Source organism: Nestor notabilis, unplaced genomic scaffold (assembly GCF_000696875.1).
Source record: "Nestor notabilis isolate BGI_N333 unplaced genomic scaffold, ASM69687v1 scaffold9276, whole genome shotgun sequence".
NCBI classification, from domain to species: domain Eukaryota; kingdom Metazoa; phylum Chordata; class Aves; order Psittaciformes; family Psittacidae; genus Nestor; species Nestor notabilis.
The window spans coordinates 8620-28986 of record NW_009933275.1 but is presented as its reverse complement, the minus strand read 5'-3'; the positions used below and the strand labels follow the sequence as shown (position 1 = coordinate 28986).

At 37.8% G+C, this 20367-nt stretch overlaps 1 protein-coding gene across 1 annotated transcript in view; it reads left to right on the top strand.

Moving 5' to 3' along the window:
• The first annotated feature begins 225 nt into the window (after nucleotides 1-225).
• The window catches only part of WASL (Wiskott-Aldrich syndrome-like), a 22214-nt gene continuing 2072 nt past the window's right edge, over nucleotides 226-20367 (top strand). The window contains exons 1-8 of the mRNA XM_010016793.1: nucleotides 226-357; nucleotides 1568-1654; nucleotides 2190-2286; nucleotides 7228-7251; nucleotides 12048-12216; nucleotides 15047-15089; nucleotides 15451-15604; nucleotides 18727-19241. Coding sequence (XP_010015095.1) covers nucleotides 226-357; nucleotides 1568-1654; nucleotides 2190-2286; nucleotides 7228-7251; nucleotides 12048-12216; nucleotides 15047-15089; nucleotides 15451-15604; nucleotides 18727-19241 — 1221 coding nt within the window. The remainder of the gene's footprint in view (nucleotides 358-1567; nucleotides 1655-2189; nucleotides 2287-7227; nucleotides 7252-12047; nucleotides 12217-15046; nucleotides 15090-15450; nucleotides 15605-18726; nucleotides 19242-20367) is intronic.

The window sequence follows — 20367 nt, the reverse complement described above, 5'->3', positions numbered from 1 at the left end:
GCAAGAACAAAAAGTTCAATTGAGTTCTTAAACTGTCTAAATCTTGTAGTGAACTGAAAATCTGAAGTATAGAAGTGATTTGGGGTCATTTGAACTTTACCTGGGAAATCATCAAAGTTGCTGCCTAGAACAAGTAATAAAATTAAGAGAAACTTTGATAAAAGATGAAATGTAGAATTTGTGATTTTTACCTTAAAAGTAATAGCTATCTTTTCTTTCTAGACGATGTCCTCAGCAGTTGTTCAGATATATGCAGCAGATCGCAATGCTGTGTGGTCAAAGAAATGCTGTGGCGTAGCTTGCCTTGTAAAGGACAATCCGCAGAGGTCATATTTTATCAGAATATTTGACATTAAGGTAAGCAAGCGTCTTTTTTTCTTTTTCAGACTCTTGGTTGTATTCATTCTCCATTGTGAACTGAATGAGTGTAGGTTGTAGCTACAAACTCAGAGATATTCTCAAGTAGATGGTTGTGCTTTAAGTGGTGTAATTACAGTGCTTATTAATAGACAAGTGCAACTTTCTCAAGTATTCTAAATTTAAAGTGTCTCATAGATGTCAGCTTTTATGGATGAAATAAATACCAGATATAATTTTCTTGCAGTTCACAGGAGCTGTCCTCTACAGATCTGATTAGTCACCCTAGTGAAAGTTAGTGTAGTGTCACTGCTACAGATAGCTGTCAGAATTTCAGCAGGGGTCTTTACTTTGGTGTTAACAATATAGATGCTGTCTTCTGTACAGGTGGAAACAATGTTTTTGATTAGCATGTTGGTGCATGTGAAAACTGCAGAACAAACAGGTTTGGGGTTTTTTTTCCCCTCCACAACGTATATGTACATTCATACTGTGGATCTTTGTCCTGTTACAGTATTTCACTTCATATAGTGGGAGCTAAGAGATGAAGTGTCCAAGATAATTTTTTTTGAACAAAAATGATACTGAGAAATGCAAGTCTTACTGATTTGCTGAGACTTTGGAAAGCTTCCTGTTATCTCTACAGCCAGGAACATCTCATTGTCTGTCAGCATTCAGTGCTTGAAGTCTCTCAGATTTCTTCAGGATTGCCGATTGGCATTTGCATTTGACTTTGTGATTTGGTCACTTGACTGTTAGACTTAGCGAGAAACGTGTTCCTTGGGTTCTGAACTGTAATGTCATTTAGATATATAAAACTTCTTAAAAAGGTCAGATTTTTGTTCTCCTTAAGTTAACTGTTTTCACTTCAAGCCTGAGAAAACAACAGGAGACTGCAAGTCTCCTTTAATGCTATTGCTATTATCACTGCATTCCTATCAGTGGTCACTTTTACTGCTCCCAGTAGAACTTGAAGGGTGTTTTTTGAAAACACCCAGGAATTTGAACAGAACACAGTGACCTGATGGCATAGCCTTCTTTCACAAGTACCAATATATTTTGATTTTGTTTGAGCTCATTTATTGGGCTAATAGCAAGGTAGATGCTTAACACCGTGCAGCTTGCAACTCTTGATAGGTTCTGTTGTGAAAGAAGTTAAACTCTGCAATTCATCTAAGTTTTTCAAATTATTTTTTTTTCTTCTTTTCAGGATGGGAAATTATTGTGGGAGCAGGAGCTGTACAATAACTTTGTATATAATAGTCCTAGAGGATATTTTCATACCTTTGCTGGAGATGTGAGTCTCAACATCTTTGAATATCTATTTTAAAAAGCCTTTTATTTGAACAGTAGCTTCTTTTTAGTGTACCAGAGTTTTTTATTTAATTCTGTGTATTATTTATGAAAGTACATTACCTATGTTCTTGAAGCTTTTTAAGCTGATTTATAAAAGGATTTTCTAATCTCAACCAGAAAACTCAATCCATAGAACAGAAGCGTAAATGCAGTTCTGTTTTCAACTCCCTTTAATGAAATTACGTTTTGATTTGCAGATGGTGTTTGTGAAGTATCATATATTCTTAAAGAACAGATATTCCTCTCCCCCTCTTGATTTCAAGCTACAAGATTTTGCCCAAATTTGTTAGCCATGATCTCTAGAAACCTATTAGTTGACAGACATTCCCAAGATAGAATGAATCACTAAGACTTGGTTCCAAATTGGCGTGATGATTTTTTTTTTGATCATACCTTCAGAAGGTGTAAGAAGACATTTAAGAAAGCCTTTGAAACATTTTCTTAGTCATGGGTGGGGAAATATTAATGTTTTTCAGACATGTCAAGTTGGTCTTAATTTTGCTAATGAAGAAGAAGCTAAACTATTCCGCAAAACAGTAACAGATTTGCTTGGACGACGGCAGAGAAAATCTGGTAAATATTCAAATTAATCTTAAATTGAGGCTTGTTTATGTTGGTTTGGGGGGAGGCAGGAAGCTACTTCAGTGTCTGAAAGCTACTGGAGGCACTACTGCCGTATTTATATTTAGAAGTAATTGTGTTGTTAAAGCGTGATTCTTTCCTGCATTGTGCAAAAGTAGTATTTTTCTGAAATAACTTAGTGCTCTTTACTATAAGTTTCGTTGTAAGCTGGGACTCAAGGTTGTGGTGTTTGAAAATAGGTATCAGGAGGAAGCAAAAATGGTAAACTGTCAGTGGGAAAACTAGAAATCATTCTATAAGCTGTTTTCACATTTGGATAAACCCTATTTTAGCTCTGGGACATTTATAACTGATTTGTTTAAATTCAGCCCAAGTGGGTTGTAACAAAGATTTTACCATCTGGTACGTTCAGTAGTTCATGTGAATGAATTTTTGGCATTGGTCCAGTGTTTAGGAGAGAAATAGGTTTTATTCAAAACTAGTGATCTTGGTGGAGGCCAAGAGCAGAAGACATAATGTGCCTATACTCTCCTTACCAGCACAGGAGCTTTTTTTGCCAGCTTCAAGATGCCTTAGGAAATGTGGTCAGGAGTTCAGGCTTCTTACAGGTTGTATGTTGGCCCTTTCCCAGGGAGCCTATAAACAACTTGCCTGTCTGATAGCCATATGTCCATGAAGGATAAGGTGATACAAAACATATATTGGGAACACATGGATATGCTCAGGCACATCTGTAAGCTACTGTAAGATGTAGCATGTACTTGTGTTCAAGCTTTGTAATCCATTCTGGAATTGAATTGCACTAGCAATGCTGTAGACTACTGTAGAGGGAAGAAGCCCTCTTCTTAGAGTGCCATCCTTGCAAGTATTCTTGGCAACCTACATGATCTATATGTATCACTTGGATTTCATTCAGTTATGGTGATTCAGGTGCAGAGCATTTGTTCCAGAAGCTTAAATGGCTTCTTTAAGATTCCTTCTGCTCAGAATTAGTATAAGCTTGTAAGTTCCATGAGAAGAAGCGAGTCGTTAAGAAGTGGCATTAATAATGTTGTTTATTCATATTTGTTGCGTAAAAGTAATCTTCCGTCTCCTGTTCCTGAAGTTCCACTCTATTACATGTCTAAAACACATACTTGAGTTTGGAAGAAACATGTTTGCATCATTGGCCATAGCAAACTTTGTTGGAAAAGAGTGGTTCAGTCAGACCTCCTGTTCACAGGACAGGGGTTCACCTCTGTCCTTCCACATAGAGTTGTGTTTTGATTTTATTTTTTTTTAACACAGGCCATATAAGTTGTTCTTGTTTACTCTTTGAGCTGTTGTTACCTTGGTTTGTGTGATTGAACTCATGTTGTAGGATGAGCTTACTCCATACATTGTCTTTTAACAAACAACTCTCACTCCCCAAACGTGTAGAACTTGAAGACAACTTTAATAAAAAAACACAACCAAAAAACCTACCCAAAAAACTGAGGGTTTCTTTTTTATCTTGTTAAGAGCTGCAAAACAAGAATTTTAAATGATCATGAGATTTCTTAGTCAAGCCACCAGATGGAGTTCTGTATTTCTCACTGATTCAACTGTTATCTAATTGTGCTTCTAAAATAACAGTCTTTTCACTTGCCCAAGTCAAAGCTGATTTGCTTTTGGTGCTAATATATTTACATATAATGGCTTATAAAAAACATACTAATTTATACATAGATTTATATATAATACAGATTACATATAGAAGTTGTGTATTATTTATAATGTATATATAAATTGTGTGCATTCTAAAGCATCTTAAATTCTCAAACACAGATGTTATAGTCTAGTAGTTTCGATGCTCTTCTGTTTTAATAGGATTTTTCTCCCATGGCTTCTAAAATACATTTCTTTTCATAGCAATGCCATCTGACAGGCTTTTCACTGAAATGAGTGCTTCATGTGATCACTTAGCAGCCTGTTACACCATTCAGGGCTTGCTAGGAGACTTTTCCTGTAGTCTTACGGAAGGCTTATGTTGTTGGAAGGTAGCAAGAACAGCAGTTCTGGCTCACAAATCTATGTCTTGGTGCCGAGACTAGTACACAAAATACTGTCTAACAGCTGCAAGAAGAGGCTGCAGTCTGCTTTCCTCATTTGGAATGAAATGCACTCTAGTATGCAGACAACTTCTGTGTAAGCGCATCTGGATTTCCAGAGAGGTGAAAGTTTGGCTCCGAATAGAGAAGGTACAAAAGCTTGCAAATGAATAAAACGAGAAAGGCAGAGAAAGAATTATTGATGTGTTGTCTTAATATTTTTTTAATATCAGGCTGGTTTTCATCTAGCTATTTTAAAGTCAGTTAAATTCTTAACCTTAGGTTAACCTAAAGTTCTTCCTTAACCTTAGGAAGAAATTACTGTAGATAATATGTGTGGTAGACCTCTCCATTTCCTTCTTAAACTGATCCCAGATAGTTCCCCTGGTAAGCAGGGTGAGCACACTGTTTCTCTTCTCGGTGCTTGTCAGCATAGAGCATTCTCACTTTGGGTAGTCTTGCACATAGATACCATTAGTTCTTTTATTATTTCACTTCTGAAACATTTACACACGCAGATGTCCTCTCCACATGCTGAGCGCTTAGCCATGAAAGGGCAGCAGAGACTTGTAGAACAGAGCCTTGTTCTAAATGCCTTTCTGAAGTAGCAGGCTTCTTGATTTAATTTTTATCGACTGCTTGTAGCTCATGGGTGGGAGCTCTGTTAGCTCTCTCTGAAGCTGCCTTTTTCCTCCACAAGCTTTTAGGTCCTGCTGCCCTTCTTAATGCGATTCATAAGCTTCAAGCTGGGTATTAACATCTCTTAATATGGAGAGCATTATTGCGGGTTTTTTTTTAATGTCTTTCATCACAGCTTTTGTTGTTGCTGCCTGGGAGATGAGGGCATCTGTGAAGTGCTCAGCTTGCTCAGCTCGAGTCTTAGCAGATATCATTCTTGTTTCCAGGAATACTTACTACAGGGAGGTATGTTTTTTGGACATAGGCAGCTGCTAAAGGTGATCTGGTTTAAGTCAGTAGGCATCTCCATCTTCAGAAAGGGAGAAATCCTCCACTCTCCAGTCAGGTCATCTTCACTTCAGAACAGGAGTTCATGTTTTCTAATCAGCAGTGGGAACCACAGAAATCCACATCTAATATATTTGGGACACAGATTAATCTATATAGCCAGCAAAAATTACAGGAAGCGTTTAAATGTCTTGCTTTGTTTTCCAGTATCTTTTCTCTTGAACTCTTTCTTCTAATGAAAATAGTAATGGATTCCCATGACACAGCACAAGGCCACTTAACGCTTCCTGTGAATACCTCGTGCTTTTGCCAGCTTCCCATCCTGTGCCAAGTGACTTGCAGTTAGTCCTGTACTCTCTTTTGCTGTGTCTGAGTTGTTGAATAAAACTCTAATTATATTCCAAAAGTTGAGTTTGCATTTGGTTGTTTTTTTGTTTTGGCAGTACAACATCAGTGGTTTCTTAAGCTGAATGTCCTAGGAAGAGAAAGCACAGTATTTGGCCAAAAGATTTTTTTGTTTGTTTTTTCTTTTTTTTTCCCTTCCCTCTCTCCCTCAGACCTGATACCTTTTGCTGAGACACCTTGCAGAGGTTCTCCACCTCTGTACCTAAAATTAATCTGCCGACAGCTAAGAGGCAACTGTCTGTCTTCAGAAGGCTTGCTCAGCAAAAGCTGATTCTCAAGAGGTTTTACTCATCTTCCTCTGAAGGTCTGATGACCTTGCCAGGTTCTTTATTCCTATCTGAAGATCAGCTGACTGATAGAAGGCTGACTTGCCTCACACGCTTAGGATTGTAGATGTTGGGGTTTTTCAGTGTTGTTAGGACAAGGTCAGCACCATCTGTGGAGGCACCTTCTTCCTTCCCGTATGGTTTTACATCTGTAAAAAATACACTATGTTAACTTCTTTGGGACCTGCTGAAAAGTGCAACGTCTGTTACAGATTGTTACTACAAAACTCTTGGGAGACCCTGTTAGATTTCAGATGATCCAGTTCTGAAGGGAATTCCTTAGGGAGCCATGCTTTTTTGGTATAGTGAGATGACAAGCTGCTTGCCCATATGTGTACTGCCAAATCCAAAATTCTTAGAAGTGTGTGTGTAGGTACACGAATGGTGTAACTGTGTACTGGGGGTTTTGAAGGATGGCTGCAGGGTAGGTACATGCTATTTGTGGTGGATGGAAATTAATAGTAAGCGAGGGAAATCTCATTTAAAGAAGAATTTTGAGAACACTGAAATGTGAAAAGTTTACAACTCCATTTTAAATCATCAAGCCAAATTCTTCATGGTCTATAAAACAGTTTGGCATTGTAAATAGAGTATCAGATTAGTACTAAGGAGATTCTGGTTCTGTTCCATACTGTTTGGTTACCTGTTGGGTAACAGATGAAGTCTTACCCCTCTGCGTCTTATTTTCTTTGCATGAACCAAAAATAATTATAATGCTTTTTAGGTTCTGTGGGAGAACAATACTGTATAAAAGTGCCAATTATATTTCAAATAAAAGTGAAGGAACAGTCTCATTTAATGGAAATCAGAAAGCATAATGCTTCAAAAATCTTGCTTTGATAAGTTGTACCAAAGCAGCTGCTTTTTTAATATTTCACCTTACTTTGGAGTCAAATATGTCTGAAACTAGCTCAGTAGTTATTACCTTATGGTCCTACTCAGTTTGCGCATTCAAAATTGGTGCTTATTATCCAAAATTGAATGGTTATTTTTCTGTAATGCTTTTTTAGTTTTATTTACAACTGCACAACAAGCAGGCTTTAAGGATATTAATAGATTCTTAAGTTTGAGTTCAACATCATTGAAAGCTTCACCTGAAATGAAAATTTAGAGTGAATTTTTGCTGTGGTACCTATGAATAAATAGCTCTTTTTCTTTCCCAACAGAAAAAAGACGAGACCCACCAAATGGTAAGCTTTTTGCATGAGTCACTACACTTTATTTTTTCCTATTCCTGTAATTTAGTGTTTATGTATAGCTTTGTTTTGAACTTGTTCAGGATAGTCCTGTGGTGGCAAAAACAGTAACCTCTTATTCTGGAGGTTTGTATACTTGTTTTGTTTCTGTTCTTTGGTATTTGTTTAGTTGTAGCTTGAAAGATCTGTGGCTTAGCTGACATTTGTAAAGAATGTTTTTGGAAGAGCATGTTTTGTTGCAAATAGGACAGAGGCCTTTCAGTTTAAACTGAGAAGAAAACTTTTGTACCTTGCATTTGCTGCTTGGCCTTCAGAATATGCCTATATAGGATCACTAGGCAGAACCCTGATGATATTTAAAATTGGCCTATTTGTCTAAAGGCAGGCATAATGATGACAGGTTTCATCAAACATCCATAAAATCTCAATTTAAGTGTATCTGGGTAACTGTAATGTAGCCTTTTGGTCATATGTTATGCTTGTCAATATTAAACATTTTTTTTTTACATGGAGTATTATTTAAATCTATCTATGTCTCAGGAATATGTCTCACTGGCATGAAGATCAGGTTCCTGAGGAGATCCTCTTATTAAATTGATGGAAGGAGTCAAAACTATATATTTTTTTTATCTTCTAGATTCATCTGAAAAAATACGCATCAATGAATATTAAGTCTGGAGCCTTTGTAGTTCTGAATTCACACTGAAATTAAAAAGTGATTTCTCCTGTGATATTTCTGTTGGCAATCCAGATCATAGGTCATATCCCTGTATCTGTTCATTTGCTGCTTGAGCAAGGGTATCTGATCATCTGAGGTCCCCTTATGGCCTGAAGTGGTAGCCTTAAATTTCTGCTAACAAAGACACACAAGCATCTTGGTGCAGGTCACCAAATAGATAATCCTTAATGAATCCTGAATTATGGGAACTAGTTATATCTTTCTTTTCTATCTAAATAAAACATCCCTCATATGGAATACTTCTAAAAATATTACTCTTTCATAGACATGAAGTTTTGAGGAAGTTTAGGCAATCATCAGTTTGTGCCAGGCATTTTTTAATATTGATTCCTCCAACTGGGACTGGGTTGTTTAGTTTAGAAACAATCATAGTGATACCATCCAGGATCATCTTACCAGCCTTTCTGAGCTTTCAGAAGGTTTTAGCTGTTCTGCCTCTCGAGCAACATTTGCTTCTGCTCATCTGAACAGCGCATCCCTGGTAGCAGTGTCCACAGAGCAAATGGGATGACTGTGTAGTGCCACCTCCCACAAAACATAGAGGCTTTGTCTCTACTGCAAATGTTACCAACTGTAACGCAAGCAATTTGTTTGTCTAGTTCATCTGTGATTGGAATAAGATTTAAGAGAACTACACCTGTAAAAACTAAGCCTACAAAAACTTTTGTTTGTAAAGTAGTCTCCCTAATTCATGCTGTAAAACCTTAGGCAAGACTTTTCTTTTTTTTTTTTTGAGAAAAGTACATACTGAATTTGCAGTTGTTGGTCCTCTGCCATCTAATCAGAGCTTTCAGCATCTTTGCTTTTTAGTACACTGTTTCCCTGGGACATCCGCCCTCTCTTTCGCAACCTGTCCATTTTTCTTTTCTGATTCTGTCAAATTCTGGGATTCCTGGCGTCTCTGCTGGCAAAAAGTTAAGTGTGGTCATGCCCGCTGTAGTTAGTGGTGAGATACAGTCAGGGTGTGGGTTTACAGCCTCAGGTTGTATTTTATACAGATTTTGCCTTTCAGTGTTTGAAATTCAGGCTAGACCAGATACATACTATCAGCATGTAACTTGGGGGGAATGGACCAAAAAAGCGACTAAATTGTTGTAGGATCAGCTGGTTTACTCTCCATATGCAGTGGAATTCTCTTTGGAAAACAACAACAACAAAAAGGAACACCTGCTTTTTTGTCCTGAGTATCAATGCATAATTACCTGTAAAACTGGAAAACAAGAACAGTCACACATTTCTGTACTCACATGATCCATGCTTGAAATACTGTGGGGAATTTTGGTTTAGTGGGGCTCGTTTGTCTGGATTTTCTGCATGCTTTGAAGCTGCATGGAAAAGGCACTCTCTTTTCATATGGCATTTTCAATGGTACGGATTTAAGATTTTTTTTTTTTTCCTTTTTTGTAGAATTGCAGGATTAAAATTAAACTGGCATTAACAGTTATGTAAAATGTTTTAGTCTGTAATTTCCTGGGATTTATGTTCTACTCATCTGTAATAGCTAGGTCTCTTTATGCAAATAAAGAGGAGTTATTGTTGTTGAACTGACCTCTTAGTGAAGTTCTGGATGAAACAAGGATTTGTCAGAGAATTAGGTTTTGAGGGAATCTTTAAGAACCATGTGGCAGAATTTTGTTTCAGCTGTTAACTAGACCAGTTTGCATTTATCGTAGGGCTGTCTGTAGTCTGGGACAGATGTTGAGAGAGGTTCTAAATAAAATACAGAGAGTTTCCTAGAACTAACATTTCAAAATGTTCTGTACTACATTTTCCGGAGCTCCTTCCAAAGATGTTTCAGATATTGATAACAGTGGATGCTTAAGGCCACTGTACTGTCAGGTACTTCCTAACGATGAGCTCTATATGCCTCTTTCGCCTTCATTTATTGAGCTGTCCACACCTGATGGGGAAGGTGCATGCCTTATGATGGGAAAAATTTTACTGGATATAAATATGGCAGTTCTAGAAGAGTACAAATCTTTCCAAGGTTCTTTTATCCCTCGTGGACATCTAAGGTCTAAACTTGATGGTAAGAAGAATTTTTGTCTTTAAGAGTTTACTGTGATACCTTGTATGAATATTATTATAATCCAAGGAATCAGGCTATCATTTGAGCTCAGCTGCATAAGCATTGCAGAAGTACATGTTTCTTTTTGAACGTCAGTACACCTGCTGAAACTACAAATATCAATATAATGGGTGAAAGTAGACAGAATATAATAGAGAAATTAGGTAATTAAAGTGAAAATGAACTCCTACAGTGGTTTTGTATCTAATGGCATTAAGGCTGTCATTTTTCAATTCATCCTGAAGATTTTACCCAACTCCACTTGTTAAGTTTTGGGTTGATAATACTTGGAGTTAATGAATTTAATGCTAACTTGAAGTGAACTTTAACAATGCAAATTGTTTTGCATACTCGTAGGTGGTCAGTTTATGCTTTGGTATTTTCAAAGGACAGTTGTCTAGATCATAACATTTCCAGATCAAAGCATTTCTGCTTAGCAGAAAACACTAGAAATTGTTCTTTCTGCAGTTTTAAGTCTTGTCCTTTAAGACCCCTGCAGGAATGTAGGTGTTGTCATATGTTTTTAGATTAGTTTTGTCTAGCCTGGTGTTGCATTTTTGTTCTTGTTTCTTGTTCCAGCTAGTACTAGGTGCTTCTCACGAAGGTGTTAAACTACAAATGTCAACTGTGTTATCGATTGTATTGTCTGTTTCTCTTTTCTGATTTGGAATTTGGACTGTGAAACTTAATGCTTGTTGATCCCTTTAGAATGCTTAGAGAACATCAAATTATCAGTACAAAATGCAGTCATGAAAAAATAGTGTCAGAATAAGGTTCAGATTTCTCCAAGTCTTATTAGACTTTTTTTTTATCGACTGCTCAGTAAGAGTGGATGCATGGGTCTTAGTTTGATTGATTTGCTAACCACTGGGTTATAACTCAGAGATAAGTAGAGGATGCTCTCTAACTGTTTCTTGCCAAAATGACCAAAATTGACTGCTTAATCTTATTCTTCCACACCTGAAATCACTTATTCTTTTTGTAGGTTTCTTTAAAAATGTGTGTGTATACATACATGTATGTGTGTGTATATATATATGAAAAAATGCATAAATTGCCTTTTAGTATTTAAATATTACTATCGCTTATGTCAGAAGTTATCTTCTAAAACTAAGCTAAAATGAGTGAAAAACATGCTAGTAATGTTTATTTGCTAGTATTGCACAAGTAGCATAATTCTAAAACTGACAGGAATATGATTCAGATGTGTTTTAAATAACTAGAGTAAAAATTCAAAATTGTTTATAATGAAGAATGAGGTTTGAAATTATAAATTATGTTCTGAGTGTTTAATTTGTATTTCTGGTGCTGTTTTTATGTCACTACTGTTCAAGCTCTGTTTTTTATCTGGGACTTCTGTTATTTTTCAAACCAGTCAAAGAGTAAGGCATAAGAAACCCTGAGTAGTTCCATAGATAGTGTCCTGAATTTGAAGACAACAGTGTATCCAGAGCGGGTTTCTGAAGTTCTGGTGATGTTCGTGTTCTGTGTGCAATGGCAGAAAGCATTCCGACTTTGGGCTTCTTAAGTTAAAATTCCCACTTCTTTAAGATCAGGTTGTGCTGCCAGGGTAATGGTGTGCTGGTGTTACTGTTTACGGCAGTCACTTCTTCAGTGTTGTTTAGGGTAGTAGCTGTGCTGTATCTTAATGTGTCTCATTCACTGTGTTCTGTACCTGACAGTTCTTCAGTTTAATATTGCTTTCTTGCCAAATTTCGAGGGGAGGAAAAAACAACCCCAAATCAAATTCTAGTTTAGAAGATTCTTCTGCTATTACTCTCACAGCATTTTTTTTTTCTTTTCTTTTCCTTCAGCAAATAACTTAGTCTGTTGTCTGACATCCAGAACCCAGCTGGATGCACTTGGCATGTAGAGCTGTGGTTACAGAACAAGTATTTTACACTCCAGAAACCAAAAAGTTTGTAGATTAAGTATGGATTTGTTGAAACACAGCAGTAAAACTCCTGTACTTTATATTCACAGGCCCAAATCTACCAATGGCAACTGTCGATATCAAAAACCCGGAAATCACAACTAACAGATTTTATACTCCACAAGTCAACAATATTTCGTATACCAAAGAAAAGAAGAAAGGAAAAACTAAAAAGAGAAGATTGACAAAGGCAGATATTGGAACGCCATCAAATTTCCAGTAAGGACTTTTTTGAGTTTGGGCTTTCTTCTTGGTGGGTGGGTTTTTTTGTTGGGTTTTGTGTGTGTTTGTGATACAATTACACTTGCAACGCTGAAGACTTGAATGTGTGTCTATTGTGTGTACCATGAACTACAGTGAATGCTAGCTGGAGTGCTGTGGGGTGTAAAAGCAAGTTAGCTTATACACAGGTGAGGAGTTTACTGCAGCTGTAAACAAAAAGTAACTTGCTATCCTAAAAAAAGTTAGAAAAAAATTAGCTGCATAAAGATACTCCTTTTGTAGTCAGCTCAGTGCAGACTCCTATTCAGCCTCAATGGTCAACTCCTTGACGTTGTTATTCTTACAGCAGTGCCTGCTTAGTCAACATATGCAGGTCCTGGCTTGTCGTAACAGTGGAAATGAAGTAGCCGTGTTTTTGTCTCTGGCTTTCTGCTTACGAACTGACTCGTTCTGGTACATGGCTTAGTACCCATATCTTGCAATGAAAGTACAGTGTGCACGTGTACACCTCTTGGGAGTGGGTTGTGTTTTCTCTCATACAATTTTTTATGTATCTTTAATCTTTTAGAATAGTTGCGATGATTCATTTTAAGCTTCACTTTCATGAAACTTGGTTTTGGTCACTTTACTGAATTAACTATTGTTTCCCTGAACTACAGTTTGGTATTTTAATCTGTTGCCTTTATTTGCTAAAGCAATAACGAGCTTCAGTTACAGGAAAGATCAGTTTCTGTGAAGCATTAAAAAACCAGTGTGAGGTTTACATGCCAAAAGTGGAAGTCTTGTTCTCTTGGACCATTATTTTGCATCACTTCCACTGACATGCTTTCCCAGAATAAAACTCCATAAAAGTAACTCTGGCATTACCAGTTACAGTAATGTTACTGCACAGTGTTTTGAGAGAGTGCTTTGTGGAATGGGATAGTGGACAGAAAGTAAAAGGAGAGATGAGCTAAAATGCTTCCCTAGGATCATTCATACGTTCTAGTATTATTAAATGTAATGCTAAATTGTCAGTGGTGAACCTTTGCAAAACAAGATTGAAAGTCTATTTTATTTGGCTTAAAGTCTAGTTAAGTTTCCTGTAGAGTGCAGCTGTGTGTCTTATTACTATGTAAGAAACTTTAATTGCTTGTTTTGTGCAAACATACAGGAACTGGTGTTTGGTGATGTTAGACATCATGTATATAATGTGTATACAGCTTGAGCTGTGATACTGGTGAAGACTAGCACTGTCACTGTTCATGCCAGATCAAAGTTGTAATCAGTAGATAAGATTTTTAATACCTTCTGTTAGACAGATGTGGATTTTTAGTGTTCTGAAAAAAAATAAAAAATACTGAATGCTACTTACCATTAACATACCTTAGTGCTGTATACATTCTTTTAAGTAACATGAGAGTTGCATTTATGTGGTAAAGCATTCATTTTCATTGAAAAGACCTCTGAAAACAAGCGTGTTACACTTAAGTTACTCATACATATTTACTCTGAGGGATGAAAAATGAAGGAGAAATAATGCTAACACTACTTAATTTGAAATTTAATATCAATTAAGTGCGCTAAGTTCTGAATTGTATGCTCACAACCCCTTAAAAGAGCACCCTGAGTTGCACAGATATGTAGAAATACATGGGTAAGATCACACTGGCGGGTAAATTTCTGTCAATTCACATAGGCTAGTTAATACATTACAGTCAGGTATGAGACTCTGTATAGGAAATGCATGTCTAATTTATGTGAAGCATAATGTAGCTTAATGTCTAGAATACATTGCATAAATGTCCATAAATCATCCCATATTTTGGTAATGAAAGGCATTAAATATTTAGGCAAAACAGGGGCTTTTCTTTTTTTGCTTTTTCTATAGTGTAATGTCATCTTAAACCAGGTATTTTACTTATTGCCCCTAAAATTAATTGGTTAACAGATTGTAGTTACACCAAGACCAAAAATGATCATTGAGCATCAGTATTCTCATTAAGTAAACTTGTGCTGCTGTTGATACTAACAGACCCAAGCAAGATGACAAAAGTCTGTTGTGCTAGGCACTGGAAAAGGACAGCAAAACAATCCTCGTCATTTGACAAACATAGCCTGAACTGTGTTGGATGCTGACAGCTCACCTGGTATTTTAAAAACTGAGTGGGACTTCCCTGAAAACTGTCTTAAGTTTCTAGAAGTGGCCATTGGCAAAAGAAACCCAAAACACGGAGTGCTGGTAACATTACACTTCTGTAGCCAGCAAGCAGTTGCATGAAGTAGCTTGGAGGGGCAAAAACTCTTCTGCCTTTTTTAGCTGATTATAGTATCACATAAAAATAATAATTTGATAGCCATGTGAAATGGAAGATGGCAACTGAAAACAGTCCTGACTTGACTTTGGAAGAAGTGAATGGTAGAAGGGTGGTAAGAGAACAAACAACAGTGATGACAGGGAGGGGGAGGTCTTCTTCAGTGTCAGCTGCATGACACTGAAGACCTTGATAGTAGCTTGAGTCCAGTTACTATATAAAGACTAAACTTCTCCCTTGATCTCTGTGCAGTCGTTCCATCACCATCCATATGCACACGGAACCTTCATGTTTTGCCACAGACTATAACCTAAAGGGGAAAACTCTGCTTGGTCCTTCTGACTTGACAAAAAGTGGGAGTAAGGAAGTTTTACTATTCCATTTTCAAGTGGAGCATTGAGGATTAAGAATTGCTTAGTGTCTTAATGAGCCTGGAGGTAGAAGCTGGTAATAATCTTGAGTTATCTTGGTGTCCTGTTTTAGTGAACAAGGTCCTTTTTATGCTGATTAAATGGACTTTTCTGCTTTTTTAGACACATTGGACATGTTGGTTGGGATCCAAACACAGGGTTTGATGTAAGTAATTTAATAAGTTATTCAAGACACTGAATGATTAAAAGTTATGGAGGCTTTTTAATGTAAAGTTGTGAAGACTGGCTTTAAATAAACATAGTTATAAATTGTGATTTTTATAGTATGATGCAAATGTAGAGAGAAGTTGTCGTACAAGGGAATAGGAGGGATCTGGGACTGAGGGGAAAAGATGCAAAACTTAAGTTTTTGTGGAAGGTACTTCTCTCTCCTAAACCAGCCTTTTCTGACATATATTTGGCTTTGATATTCTTTTAACTACATGGCTTGGTTTTTTTCCAATACAAATGATATTTTTTAAAAATCTTCTTATTTCAAGCTACTTAAAACTGAATTTTACTTGCAGGTGAACAACTTAGACCCAGAACTGAAAAACCTGTTTGATCTGTGTGGAATTTCGGAGGCTCAACTAAAAGACAAAGAAACTTCAAAGGTCATATATGATTTCATCGAAAAAACAGGAGGTGTGGAAGCTGTTAAAAATGAACTGCGCAGACAAGGTGGGATTCCTTTTATTTCCACGTAAAAGCTAGCAGGGCATTTTTTGCCTGAAGGGTTAGAGTAGAAACCCTCGATGATGAACAATTTTTGATTCTCATCTCTGGACTTCATGTCACTGCAGTTGTACTGGATTTCTGTGTGCCATACGCTATGTAAAAATGTTCATGCATGACCCCTGAGAGTACTTGTTCCTTAAAGAATAAGGATCTCTACCTATGTCAGTTAAGTAATTTCCAGTAGCATTTAATCTGACTGCAAAACTATGCAGTATGTTCAGTACAGGTTTTTCAGACTCTGTATGTTGCATATTTATTTATAATCTCAATCTTTTAAGTAAGTTAAAATCTTAGAAGCCGTACTGCTGTTGTCAGTTATAGTGGTAGTACATGGCTGACCGGTGTATGCATCGTGCCCATTTACCCTGGCAGCACTCTGTGATGACCCTTGCAACAGCTAGAGACCTGCAAACTTTACATGAAAAATTTTAAGGCTTTTTCTCTATTTTAAAGTAAAAAGTGCTGGTTTTGAGCAGGCTTCTGCTGCAAAAGAATTCCCAAACAAGCCATTTCCTTCCTAGCCTTTGAATGTGATCTCAGCTGATGCATTATCTAGTGGAAGGTAGCGAGTCAGTCTGAAAATTACACTGCCTGTGTGAAACTCTAGGAAATTTGCTTAGAATGCTTCTCAAGAGCAATAGGATATAAATGCCATTGAAATTATAGAAGTTTGAAACTAGTGAATACATTGTTTGAGTGACTAAAGAGATACAGATTCAGGGAACAGTGACTTGTGTACATTTATTCCTTAGGTCCCCCACGGTGGAGCGGTATGTATTTCAGCTGGCACCTAAGCAAATGCTTCAAAGTATTCATGCTGCTGTGTGATTTCTTTCCTAGATGAGAAGCCTTAGTCCACACCTGTTTGACTGCAATACTAAAAATTACAGTCAAACTTCTTCTTTAAATTGCAAGCAAAATTTCAGTTATGTTTGGATTTTTTTTTTTCTCGGTGAGAGATCTGCCAGTTTCTTTATATAATCTTAACTCTGTTTAAATGGTTACAGAGTTGTTGATCCTAGACTGCTGACCATAAAATTGGATTGAGAAGACTTGCCTTGGATTCTTATGATTAGTTTAAACTACTTAAAAAATGCTTATTTTTCTATTAAGTATGTGTTAATTTCACACTTGCATGTATAAAATTGAAAGAAAAGCTGCCTCGCCTTTTACATGCATGATGATACTTTACCTCTGTGCTTTCTGATAGAGGCAGATAAAATATTCCAGTATTTCAGTGAGTTTATCCACAATTACGTTGTTTGATGTGGAGGCTTGACTGCTGTTTGAAGTGTTCTTTCTCAGCTGAAACACATTTTTCTCTGTTTATTGCAAGAATTTCTGTGCTTACATATTGACTCTGCCAGGATGCTGACTTGAGATTGCAGACACATTGTTCTGCTCAGATAGAAGTTACTTTCCTGGTTTTTCTGCCCTTTCCCTGGTTTTGGTACTGTCGATGGGGTTTTTTTTAGTGACAATACCACCAATAGAAGATTTTTACGAACTTTTTTTCTTAAGGGCAATATTCAGATTAATGTGCGTTTATAAAAAACCTAAATTATATTCTTGTTTTGCTTGTACCATCTGTCTGGGGAGGGGGAAGGGAGAGAGGATGAGGTAATGGTGCTCCTTCCTTGCTCCTCCTCATTTCACTCAGTTGAGTGCAGACAAGCCTTATAAAAACTCCTGAACTCTGTTTCCACAGATGGAATGGGGCATATCTCTCTAGATACGATGCAGATAAACCCACAGGAAAACTTAAACCTTGTGTTCAAAATCTACAGGCACTGCAGACTCTAGAGCGTGACCATGTTGTGTATCTTTTCAGTAATACAGAAAACTGTAGTGCTTGCTGAGTAAGTTACGTTTGAAAATACTGGCCTCCAATGGCCCAAAAGGAAACTGCAGGTATGTCAGCCAGAAAGTGGTGGGCTTTTTTAAAATCAAGAATGTTGGCAATATGTCTCTTGGAAAATCTGTGAAGGTGGAGAGGAGATTCTCCCAGGCTTGTACTTTTGAAGGGATGGAAAAAGCCCAGAGTAGTTTGTGGAACTTAAGAATGTAACGCACAATTTTAGGAGGGGTGTGTTTCTCTAGATGAGCAGGAAAGGAGGCACTGAGGCACTTCCTCAAAATCCCTTTTTTAGGGATCTTCCCTCTCTACTCCACCACAGACATCCTGATTTCTCAGCATGTAACAGGAAAGAGGTAGTAGAAGTAGTAAAGAAGTATCTTGAGCCTGATACCCTTTTTGTTATCAAAGCATGTGAAATTGATCGTGAATTTTTAGTTGTATGGTGGCACCTGGGTTATTAAGTAGTTATGTGCAACAATAACACAACCAAAAGTACCATAAACCATTAGATGGTTAATGGAAGAGGAAATGGTGCTATTTCAAGTGCCATTAGCAGAGCAAGCACCTTTCAAGGCCACTTCATATAGAAGTGATCCTGTCTACCATCCCTGCCATAAACATATTGTTGGAACTAATTTTCAGTAAAAGGGACTAAAAGCCATCTACATCATGATGCATTAGTAGTTTTTTCTTGTTACTGGAATATAGTACTTCAAAAAATACTTGCCTCTGTAATTCCCTAATAAAATAATGGATAGGTTATAAAGTGGAAATTCTCTATTTCATTTTAAATGTATTTTCTAGAACCACTTTCTTTTCTGGGTCAAAAAATTCTAGAGGATTCTTCTGAATTTTTTTCTGCATTTTGTCATGAGAAATTGAAACAGTAGCAGTCACTACCATAGGACCAAACAAAAATTAATGGCCAAGCTTATTTTGTCTTTTTATGTCCTGCACCTGCTTCCTGCATGTTGATTCTATTACAAAATATGCAGCGGACACAGTGGCTTTATTCAGCTTGGTTTGCATTGATCTTAAGCATAGCTTATTCAGCTATATTCATCTTAATCCAAAATGGGTAACATTTGCACAGGCACAGAGATCCTTGCAAAAGGCAAGGCAGAGCCGTTTTTCTTTTCTGCTAGTCTCTGAAAGACTTAGGGGTATTGAGTGGCATGTGATTGCAAATTGTCTTGTTTCATTTCAGCTCCACCTCCACCACCACCGTGCAGAGGAGGACCCCCTCCACCGCCACCGCCCCATAGCTCGGGCCCTCCTCCTCCCCCTGCTAGGGGCCGAGGGGCACCACCTCCACCTCCGTCAAGAGCTCCCACAGCAGCACCTCCACCCCCACCTCCATCTAGACCTGGTGCAGCAGTGCCCCCACCTCCTCCAAACAGGATGTACCCTCCACCACCACCTGTGCATTCATCATCTGCACCGTCCGGCCCTCCTCCACCGCCACCACCGCCAGCAAGTGGGTCATCTGTTCCTCCACCACCACCTCCTCCTCCACCCCCTCCTGGTCCTCCTCCACCACCAGGCCTTACTTCAGAGGTTGATCACCAGCTTCCAGTTCCTGCGGGAAACAAAGCGGCACTCTTGGATCAAATCAGAGAAGGAGCTCAGTTAAAAAAAGTAGAACAGAACAGTCGACCGGTGTCCTGCTCAGGAAGAGATGCACTGTTAGACCAGATACGGCAGGGTATACAGCTGAAATCTGTGAGTAAAAGCTGTTTCTCATCTAGGTCCCCTTGGGACTTGCAAATGGATGTACCATTGCAGTGTGAACACTAAATAGTGGCTCTGTTTTGGGCTGGATCATAACTTTAGGAATTTTTTTGAAGTGATGCCTTAAGCAGTAGTGCTGAGAAAATGTTTAGAACACATATTTGCTATAGAGGAGTGTTAGTGCATGAAATAACCCTTGTTTCAAACTCATTTCTCACTTCTCGGTAAAGCTTTAAGCATAAATCCTACAATGATGGTACCATGGTATCATGACTGTAAAGAACTTTTGCAAGAACTATGAAAGATTGCTGGTCTCTGAATACTTCAGTAAAATCATCTAAACAACTGCAGGGAATGAGTTGAGCAGTAATGGTAGTGGAAGGCAAACACTAGATCCCCCATCCCCTCATTTTAAAAGCGACCTACAGTTTGCAGACATTGAGGCTTGTTAGAAGGTGGCTGCCCATGTGTGGAAAAGTGCATCCCATGAGGGCTGCCTCTGCTGTTCCTACTTCAGCTCGGGCTATTTCAGGCTATTACTCTTTCTTCTTGATATTACTGAATATCTTCAAAATAATTTTGCCTGTAAGCCCTCTTTTTGTTGTTGTTGTTGGATTTTTTTGTGCCACGCTACTACACGCTACACGTTGCTGGGGCTTCTGATACAACAGTAGTGTGAGGGCATGTTGAAGACCAGGTTGGACGGGGCTTTAAGCAACCTCGTCTAGTGTGAGGCATCCCTGCCCATGGCAGGGGGTTGAAACTAGGTGATCTTTAAGGTCCCTTCCAACCCAGACCACTCTGATTCTGTTTTAAATAGTTATGTGCCATTACAGGTACGAAGTATTGAAGTCTGTTACTTTCAGAAGAAATTAACAACCCAAAGAAGACATGGTTAACAAACCCCAAAGAAAAAATATTTTGTGGTATATACCAAGGATAAAATAAATAATAATTTTTCAGCCACAGAAGTCGTGCCTGTACAGCTTTCCTTTAGCTGAGCCCTCACATCATGATAAGTCAGAGTTGAAATATTTAATCTTGAATATGGACCAACTACAGTTGCGTTATATCGTGAAAGAGAGAAAAACCAAAACCTTAGCTTGAGCTAAAGCAA